The sequence below is a fragment of the Sinocyclocheilus grahami genome, unplaced genomic scaffold (genome assembly GCF_001515645.1).
Source record: "Sinocyclocheilus grahami isolate Dianchi unplaced genomic scaffold, SAMN03320097.WGS_v1.1 scaffold854.1, whole genome shotgun sequence".
NCBI classification, from domain to species: domain Eukaryota; kingdom Metazoa; phylum Chordata; class Actinopteri; order Cypriniformes; family Cyprinidae; genus Sinocyclocheilus; species Sinocyclocheilus grahami.
In genome coordinates, this window is record NW_015506033.1 from 195,321 (window position 1) to 206,294 (window position 10,974).

The 10,974-nt window shown below is 38.2% G+C and overlaps 1 protein-coding gene across 1 annotated transcript in view; it reads right to left on the minus strand.

Moving 5' to 3' along the window:
• Positions 1-10,974, minus strand: part of LOC107563016 (chromodomain-helicase-DNA-binding protein 4-like) — a 74,307-nt gene that overhangs the window by 47,299 nt on the left and 16,034 nt on the right. The window contains exons 6-8 of the mRNA XM_016247785.1: positions 1,103-1,359; positions 687-811; positions 333-468 (exon numbers count right to left, since the gene is read on the minus strand). Of these exons, the coding sequence (XP_016103271.1) occupies positions 333-468; positions 687-811; positions 1,103-1,359 (518 nt within the window). The remainder of the gene's footprint in view (positions 1-332; positions 469-686; positions 812-1,102; positions 1,360-10,974) is intronic.

Sequence of the window (10,974 nt, forward strand, 5' to 3'; positions counted from 1 at the left end):
AATCAAACAATCCAGAAAAATTTTAATTAAAAACATGTAACTTGAGAAAAAAATAAAACTGATTTCATAGGGCTCTATGAAAGTAATGTGCCTCAAATGCATTTTTATTTTTAGGGGAGGATATCTAATTTCATGATCACTTCACTCTAGGCTTTCCAAATATTCGTCAGGGTTTTAGTACGTTCAAAATACAAGGTTTTACTAACTAAATAGTCTTTGGTCCCTTAAGTTGTTCTCTGAAGGGATTATGACAGCTATAAGGTGTTACCTTGGCCTGTTTAAGCCTAATAATATTCACAAGCACTGATAAACAGAGAACACAAGATTCTCACCTTTTTTCGTCTTCTTTTTGGGCTTCTTTTTAGAACTGCTGCGACTACTGCGGCCATTTGATCCATTCGAAACAGACACACTGTTCATACTGCCATCATCAAAGTCACTGTCCACGTCAACATCATCCTCTTCACTCTATAAAAGAGAATTTGAAATAAAAAGCAGAGAGAAATGCACAGTCTGATAAATTACCAGAAAATTACTTGGATGTCATCAGCGAGATACTATGTCTAAAATTAGAGCAGAGTGCAGAAAAAAGAAAAAAAACATCTTTCATGGAAAAAGGTTAAAGGATGAGTTCAAAGGCAAGCTGGAGAAAAGGAAGGGGAAAAAAGTAGAACTGAAGTACTTACAGATGAGCGTTTCCTCTTGCTGTTGAAGCCTCCTAGTTTGATCTTCAGAGGAGCAACCTTTTTGGTCTTCACCTTCTTCTCTTGAGGTTTGGGTGCGGGTTTGGACTTCTTGCGTGCATTGGGCCCTGAAATGCGCAGGAATTAGCATGTAAAATCATATAAAGTATCTTGTTTTATTGGATTTCTGAAGGATCATGTGACACTGAAGACTGGATGCTGAAAATTAAACTTTGCGTCACAGGAATAAATTACATTTAAAAAAAATTATCAAATAGAAAACAGCCATTTAAACTGTAATAACATTTCACACAAATGTCACTGCTGGGGAAAACAGTTGCTTCGCAGGCAGTCACTCACATGGTGAAAAACCAAATCAAAAACACAAATGAAAAGAACTGAAACAACTTTGCACTCACCCTTGCCCTCTTTTGTCTTGGCCTTGCGTATGGGAGCTGCTGGTGTGGACTCGGCACTGATTTGGGCTGTGGGCGCAGGGGCTGGACTTTCTGTTGCATTTTCAACTGATACAGAGGCACTAGCGGCCGCCAGGGCTGTGGTGGCAGCAGCCGAACCCCGAAGAGGGTTGTTAGTGCTGAACTCCCTCCACTTCGCTCCCAGAACCATCATCATTTTGGAAACGGCGATTTTGGGGTTCTTGGCAGCGATCAGAGGCCTGTGAGATTGTAGGGAGGACATGGTTAAAATTTGGTGGAAATCTATTTAAATCAATGATTTTGTTGCCATCATTTCTATGTTGGTCTAAAGCCAACAATATCAGGGATACACCGAAATGAAAATTCTTGGTCGAAACCGAAGCAGAACAAAATGAAACACTGGGCCGAAGGCCGAATAATTAACAACACTCTCCAACAGCAGAATGGTACTTTTATTTCTTTTAAGTCTAATTCCTAGTCATATTAGAATATCTTATAGTTTTACTGGCAATATAGTTTGTGATTGCATTTTCTAAAGATATATCAAGACGTGCAGTCTGCCAATAACATTCGAGCGACAGCAGTAATTTTTCTGGATTGAATACCAAACACGTTTTTTCCCCCCATTTTGCCAATTTTTTTACCATTACATAAATTAAATAGCCAAAATGTGCTTTTTACTGTTTTGTCTTGCTTTTCAAAGAAAAAGATAATTTACAAAACAACAATTTAAAAATATTTACTTAATACTGAAATTTTTTTAGCATTCTAGCAGACATTATACCAATAAAACACAACTTAAAATTAATAAGTTAGTAAAATAATATTTTTTGGCCATTTTTTAGACCCCCTTCTTGAATCAGGCATGTATTTTTGCCTTAAGCCCCGTTCACACTGCCAGCGACTTTTTCGCTGTATGTCGCTAGACTCTGTGCTGTGAAGACGCTTGTGGGCGTTCCTACTGCTGTCGCTCGAATGTTATTGGCAGACTTAAAAGAAATAAAAGTACCATTCTGCTGTTGGAGAGTGTTGTTATATAAACTTCAGCAGTGCTCGTGCATTAAATCATTAACGGTGCTAAACCGCTCACTGCATCATGTAATTAACAACTCGAACCATCAATGTATGAATCAAACTCACTTAAACCGCCAACAGTTTCTTTTCTACGCATCATTTTTTATATCCATGTATGTGGTTACAGTAAACTAATATAAAACCGTGAAATCGCTCAGCAAATCTGTCCCGTCTTGCCTGCACTCGAATGCGCTCGCGAAATTCGCTGTTTATTTGCATAAAGTTAAACATTTCTTAACTTTTGTCGCTTGACTCGCATCGCTTGACATGCCAACGGTCACTGTCGCTCGTGTCGCCGGAAGTCGCCAGCTCTCCATTGAAAATAGGAGTATGTCGCTTTGTCGCTGGCTGTGTGAACGGGGCTTTACAAATAAATGCAACCTTGCTGAGCAGAAGAGACTTCTTTTAAAACATTAGAAAATATTATAAATCCTAGTCTGAACACTGTAAATTTTACAATAAATGTTTTAATAGAGCTGTTGTAATTATTATTTTATTTTACAGAGCAACAGTAAAATTACAATAATAACATTTATTAATGTTGACGGAGTTCTTGCTTTTTCTCAACTTTTATTTTGGCAGAAACCCGCAGAAAGACCTCAGTGCTTCTTTTTGTTGACAAATATTCTCATTACGAATTTGGGAAGACGTTTGTTGCACGTATCGCATTGTCACATTAAAATGTTACTGAGTAGCTGATGAGTAACAGTTTCGGTGCAGATTTCCCTCGCGATTTGGACTTTGAACCCTACCGCCGCGAGCTCGTGCAGCGCTGTTTGAACACATGCAATTCCTGCGTGTATTAGAAAACATAACTCATAATAAATCATAATTTATTTATTTCATAAACAAACAATAATTCTGCAGTTTATTTAATTTTTTAAAGGCATTTCACGATTGTAATTATCATACAGTAACCAGCAACAACCACCCTTCCTCTTCTCATCGAAGACATGCGATGCAATCCTAAACAGTCTCTCGCTGACGGTGCTTGTAATGATTTTTGCGTCTTTCTCGGACAGCTGTTTCCACACTGCCGTCATGTTTGCTGCATTAGCGCGCGCCTCTATTTGATCGCGTCACGTCATTGTTCGGTACAATTTATTCGGTCTTTTCGCTTATTCGGCCGAATAATTTCAGTTGCCGAACATTCAGTGCATCCCTAAACAATATATTCCAGACCTGCACATATTAACATCATGCAACGGTCCAAACAAGTCAAGTAAAGTTAGTCAACCTTTATTTATATAGCACTTTATTCGATACAGATTGTTTCAAACTAGCTTCACAGTAATAAACAGGAAAATACCAGGACCAACGACGTAAGCTTCTTAAAATATGAGACAAAGCAGCTCTAAAAAAAGACAGTGTCTTTATTCCGCTCAAGTCAGTACAGGGTTGAGTTGACTTAGTTCAGTTGAATAGCTGTGTGAAGTTCATAAACTATGAAACATTCAGCTTAAAAAGCAGCTCTACATAAGACCATGGTGTAATTTTTCAGCTCAAGCTCAAGTTTTGTTCTCATGCGATAGTGTCACTACAGTCAAACCAGTAATATAGTTCACCCAAATGGTAGTCATTGAATTCCATAGTATTTTCCCCCATATTATAAGTCAATGGCTACCGTCAACTGTTTGGTTACCAACATTCTTCAAAATATCTTTAGTATTCAACAGAGAAAAGAAACTCATTGTCTGGAAAAACTTGAGGGTGAGTAAATGGCAATTAAAATTTTTGGTGAACTATCCCTTTAAGTGTTTTTTAAACTCCAAATAAGCAAGCCAAAGGTGACAATGGAAAGCAAAAAACAACTACAGCAACAGTTAGCTGCAGAGACCACAGTGCGGGTGCTTCACTCGCATTTGCGACTAAAAATAGATGTGTGCAAACTATAAATTGTATTTAGAAGCACACGTGCGAATAAAGCGAAAACCCTCCATGTGAGTTTTCTTAAATTTAATGTCATAAGTCTTCAATAAATGAAATGGTAAAACATACATCTTAATGATCATTTCAAGATGTTATCTTATATTTTGGGGATGAAAAAATTGCAATAAAGCCTATTGATTATTAAACTTCAAAAGTATATGAATTAATTTAAAAAAGGCACTGCACTTTACAGTGTCTCAAGGCGGTGCTAATGCGTGATCTACAGGCTCACGCAACAGTGCTTCAGACTGCTTCAAAGTAATTCTCAATCAATGAATAGAGCACATTTATGCCAAGCGATTGATTATGACCTCGAGTTGAATTATGACAATGTCTACTTTGTGACCTTTATATAATGTGTTTTAGACGGTTGTAAGAATGCATATTTTCACTCTCATCTGACAGATCAGCCCGCAATAGTATAGACATTTCAAGTCCTGGTGTGTTTTGGGCTTGTTTATAATTAAAAGTCACTTGTTAAGTTTTTTTTCTTCTGGGCATTATTAGTATTTTGGTTACATAATAAATGTAATTTAATTTAATCTCCATTTAATTCATAGTAAACTATTGTAGTTTCTGCAGGGCTCCAGACTCATTCTTCCCACTGGTCGCTCTTTTGCGACTAACTTTCTCAGTTGGTCACATGAACAAGATTTGGTCGCAATTGTTTTTTTGCTACAACATGGGATTAATCAATGCATGCTGATGAACTTTTATCATAGTTTATAGTTATATGGAAACGAAAGAGGTTAACATTCAACCCGTCCTTTTTCATTAGTAGTATTATTTGTGATTTGAATTTTGAGAACAGGAGTTCCTCTTATAAGCCACAGGCTTCGGAAGCTTTCACTTTTGAATTTGCGATCTTGTCACGTTTTACGAGAAAAGATAACTGTCTGTTTTGCTTACATGTATACCTTTTTAAGACTGAGTCCACACGGAGACGCGTTTAGCTGTATAAGCATTAAATTTTGTATCGTATAGGCGTTTCGTCCACATGGATCCGGCGTTTTGGGAGAGTGAAAAACAAACTTACAAACTTCAGGAATAAACTTTGGAGAGAGCGCGCGTGCACATGGTTGCCAGTTTGATAAAGATAAGTAACACATTTAGCAGATATTTCCGTAGTGCGCAAGTGTGACTCTCTGTTTCGGGGATTACGTCTCTTTATATCAGGCAACCCCGTTGTGTTCCTCTGCGGCCAGATTAAACCTGGTTGTAACGTTATCCTATATATGCTCTATTCATTCTTTTTTAGAAACCTCGCACTTTTCTACTAAATTTTAAACGTTGTAAAATTTTAAACAAATTAAGCGCGGTCCACTGCTGCACACGTGCCACAATATCGATACAGGGCCAGCTGTATCGATACTCGTATCGTCAAATCTCTGTGACGATACATCGTCGTATCGATATTTTGAACACAGCACTAGTACACGTAGCAAGGTGTGTATATATTAAGGCTGGACGATATGGCCAAAATTGATATCACGATATATTTCTTAATTTCGGTCGATACGATATAATTCCGATATCGATATGAACACTATTTATCTGAAATAGAAATCTTTTGTAACATTATAAATGCCTTTATCATCACTTTTGATCAATTTTAAGCATCCTTGCTAAATAAAAGTATTAATTTCTTTCCCAAAAAATGAAAGAAATTAATTCCTGAATGGAATAGTGTATAATGTTACAAAAACTTTTTATTTCAGATAAATGCTGATCTTTGGATCTTTCTATTCATCAAAGAATCCTGAAAAAAAAATTACTCAACAGTTTTAAATATTGATAATCAGCAAATCAGCATATTAGAATGATTTCTGAAGGATCATGTGACACTGAAGACTGGAGTAATGATGCTGAAAATTTAGCTATGTATGATCACAGGAATAAATTACATTTTAAAATCTATTAAAATAGAAAGCAATTTTAAATGGTAAAAATATTTCAACATTTTACTGTTTTTGCTGTACTTTGGATCAAATAAATGCAGCCTTGGTGAGCAGAAGAGAATTCTTTAAAAATATATATATAACAACAAAACCTGGAAATGTTGCTGGAGACCAAGGTTATTATAGTTTTGCATTTTTAAATTTGTTTTATTTTAATATCGTTTTCAAATTTGCAATAAAATTTAGTTTCGTTTTTATTAGTTTCATTAATAATTTTGTTAGTTTTAGTTTATTACACATTTCTATTTAGTTTTTATATAGTTTTATATAGTATTAGATTTAACAGATCACTTCCAGAACACAGGCCAAAGAAAGACTTAGGCTAATTGAATCTTAGTGATGCAAACGTCTAGCGACACCAAATTAAATCATTGTTGAGATTGATTGGATGGTAAAAGTATACAAATACACACCAAAAGGTTGATGAGCCTCACTCGATGGTGAAATTCTGATAAAGTGATGAGTTTGTTGAAACCACAAGCAGTTCTGTCTTAGCCAGGTTGAGTTGAAGGTGATGGTCCGTCATCCAACAAGAATGTCTGTTAGACATGCTGAGATGCGAGCAGCTATCGTCGGATCATCAGGATGGAATGAGAGGTAGAGTTGAGTGTCATCAACATAGCAGTGATATGAAAAGCCATGTTTCTGAATGACAGAACCTATTGATGCCATGTAGACAGAGAAGAGAAGTGGTCCAAGTACTGAGCCCTGAGGCACCCCAGTAGCTAGATGTTGCGACTTGGACACCTCACCAATAATAATAATAATAGGGTATAATAGGGTAAAAGGGAAGATTTTTCCACCAGGCTACCACAGCAAGTAGGGGTGGGCGGTATGACCAAAATTCTGTTTCACAGTATGATTTTTTTTTCACGGTAACAATATATTTCACGATACAGTTAAAGGCAGAGTAAGCGATTTCTGGTAGCCAATGTTGATATTTGAGATCACCAAAACAAACACGCCCCTACCCCAAAAGGGTCTTGCCCCTATTTTGATGGCTCTGCCCCACATATACATACGGAACCCAGGCAACGATTAGATCTGTTAAACAAAGCAAAACCAATGTTACACCGTGTCTACGGACATGAGCGGCGCGCCGCAACAAATCCCAGACAGAAAACTGCTGCCGGGTTCTATTTATGACGTGCTGACACAAATTTCAAATGGTTTTCAACGGTCGTTTGATCGCGTCCAGTGTAGGTAGACTTTAACTGTTGTAGACACGGTGTTACTCACCTATTGAGAAGAAACAAAGCAACCTCGGCGTCCGATCGCAGGCCTCCGCTCCTTGAGTTCTCTCCAGCGATGGAAAGCTGATCCGATATTTACACGGGTCCTACTTCTTGCCTTATCTTTCCGCAGACGTTTTCCTCTTTTGTTTTTTATCCGCCATCTCTATCTTTCTGTCTCTCGGCTCGGCTAATGTCCGTCCCATGCACTGAAAGCTCTCTCCTCCACATCACGAGTAGACACGCCCCTTATTGCTGATTGGCTACAAGTTTGTTTTGCTATTCGGGCCGAATCAGTTTTCTAAAGTGTTTTTGAAAAATCACATACCCTGCCTTTAATTATATATGTAGTTATTCTGAAAATCGACAATGAGGGCTTTACATAATAAATAAACTCAAATACTCTAGAAATGAAAAGTACTTCATATACTTGTGTATTCTGCACCATTAAAATGTGATCAGTTAATTTGAGCATCAAGTTGAGACGTATCGAATAACAGGAGGTTATTATCAGCTGGTTCCGATCGTTTGGGGTTAGAAAAATATTATATGCACTGTTGCATTCTCAATATTAAGTAATTTTGCCTCAGATACAGGATTATGTACAGTCGCTTTAACAAGAAGTTTAACAAGCATTGAATAGAATTCTCATGTAAAAATTAACTGAATAGAATTCTCTCATGTAAAAATTAACTGTACACACAAGAGGCGGAAAGATGCCAATAACTATACATTATTTAAGGCTATTTCTATTCATTACGACATATGAACTGCTGTAGTCAAGTAAGCTTAATTCATTAACAACCCTTTAGAAAACTGAATCCTTTGTGGATCCTCCTGATCTGTTCATTTGTCTTTTTCCTTGTTTCTTTGGCAAATGGCAGCAACTCAGGGGCTGTGTACATGACAATGTTTTCAGGCAAAAACAGGAAACTTTTTATGCGATTTGCCTGTTCATTTATACGACAACGGCGTTTTGGGGACTGAAAACGCATATTTTTGAAAACGGGTTTTAAAGTGCAAGTTTTTGAAAATGCCACCGTTATAATTTCCGTGTAAACACCCGAAACGGGAATCTTTGAAATCGTTGACGTCATGCACGTGCGTAGTATGTGTTAGGTATGTAGACATGTGCAGTACGTGACGATTTTAAAGGCAAGCATGAACAAACATACACAACAGTGGCGGAGTACATGGTACTGTTGCTGCTGCTCAAGAGTTTGCTAACGCTTCTTCAGCAAAGTGTGGATTTACTTCAATATTACAACCAACAGCGGAGACGCATCATTTACATTATATAATCATCACTTCCCTACAGGTACTGTTTACTAACAAGGTGAGAGCGCCAACTACTGGCCTGGCATACGTAATACAGCGTTTTTGGCCGTTTTCGCGGATGTGTGTAAACGCGAATCGTTTTGAAAACGTTGTCGTGTATATGTGAAACTTTTTAAAATCGCAAGGGAAAAACGTTTGCGTTTTTGACTACCATCGTTGTTGTGTAAACTAGAGACCTGCACTCCCGCGGGAGTACCGCAGGACCCAACGCAACAGGGTGCGGCATGGGACAACTCTTGATGGGCGAGTGCGGGTGGGAAGAGACTCGTGTGTGTGCGGGATGCGGGAGAATAAAATGATTTGCGGGACTCCCGCAAAATAGAAATTATCTAAAAGTGTCTAAAACATATAAATTGTTATTTATCTGTTGCACTAAAGCAAAAAGAACAACTAATATTAACATTGAAATGATTAGCGCGCAAGCTAGACATAGTTTCCATTAATAATGTAGACAATCACAGACTCAGCTGTTGATTTCTGGAACGCAATGGCCAATCAGAGGTGATTAAGTTAGAATCTACTCACCGCAGTGCTGAAATTGCGTGCGCTCACGAATCCTCTCATTTTAGACACTGTGAAAGATTCATTGTGCATATATTTAGTGTTATAACAGAGCTTTATGAGATCGCGATTAACTGAGATGTCAGCTTTTAGTGATAATAAAGGAAGCGTGCTGCTCGCATTCTGCCATGCCAAACCATGCACGCAGCAGCCCATGCTTGCTTTCTGTAAAAAATAACAGTGGTTGTGAATATTGATGCTTAGCCTAAATAACAAATATTTTATCGGGAGTGTTTATGCTGGGATGTTGTGGAGCTTAGGAGATGTTACAGAACCATTTCATGTAAATTTCTTCAATGTACTGAAAACAATCTATATAGATTACTTTTATGCGAGCGGGATAAAGCATGAATGTCGCGGGTGGGAGCGGGACCAGATAAGATATATTTTTGCGGGAGCAGGTGGGCGCGGGACAGAATCTTGCGGGAACGGGACTGAAAAATCCATCCCGCGCAGGTCTCTAGTGTAAACGTAGCCTCAGTCTCACAGGCACTGCACGCGATTCATCCACGCCCACTTATTTACATGTCTCGGTATACACAGAATAAAAAATATCTGTTACAGTTGACATTTTCTACTGAGGTAACGATATATACCGTCATACTTCCCAGCCCTAACCGCAAGTATATTTCAAACCTGTGGGAAGCACTGGGTTCATTGGATCGCTATTGTGGTGATCTAATGTGACTGGCAGCTTATCGTCCCACCATCACATACATCATCAGAGATGTCTAATTTGTTTAAAGATTGTGAGGGGACATGGATGATGTTGTGCACAGCTGAATTACTTATAATAAACACTGCAATATAGTTGTTTGTTTTAATAGTGAATTTACAATAAAACCGTTCAATGACTTTTCTCATTTTGGTAATGTGGGTAATGCACTCATACCTGACGACCTGGCTGAAGGCTTTGTAGTTGGTCAGAGTCCTATAGTCTTCCTCAGTGAAGACATGATCGATGTCCTCCATACCCCAGGTATCCAAAAGCTGAGAAGAATTTTTCGGCTCCTTAAAATCAGTTAAGAAAAACACTTCTTATAGAACTGAGTGATTCGATTTGTATTTACTTTAACATTCAGTTCATTTAGCTGACAAAGCCCATATAAACTCACAGCATCGTCATCATCCTCGTCTTCCTCTTCCTCAGGTTCCCTCCGTTTGGAAGCTGCTGAGTTTCTGTCGGCACCAGAGCTGCTTCTTTTCTTGTCCTTTGTGGTGCTGGCTCTTTTCTTCTTTTTCCTGCCAGGTGTGTAGTCGCTACCCTCGCTTTCCGAATGGTCTTCACCATCGTCCAAATCAGGGCCTTCCACTGGCTCCGGAGAACTGATGCCGATATCCTGGAGGACACATAGGACATACTTTTGATCAGTTTTGGATGCTGGTAAAATCACTAGTCCATTGTACAAAACAAGATTTTAGGTTAAGACTTATATTAATGTAAAATACTATGCAAAGGTTTGAATTTAGTAAGATTTGTTAAAGGGGTCATATGATGCTTTTTTAAAGATCATTATTTTGTGTATTTGGTGTAACAGAATATGTTGACATGCTTTAATGTTCAAAAAACACATTATTTTTCAAATACTGTACATTATTGTAGGTCCTCTATGCCCCGCCTCTCTCAAACGCTTCGTTTTCTACAAAGTCCCTCCTTCCGACAAGCGCAGTCTGCTCTGATTGGCCAGCTGACCCAGTGCATTGTGATTGGCCGAACACCACAAGCACTCGTCGGAAATGTAACGCCCCTTACCATAATCAC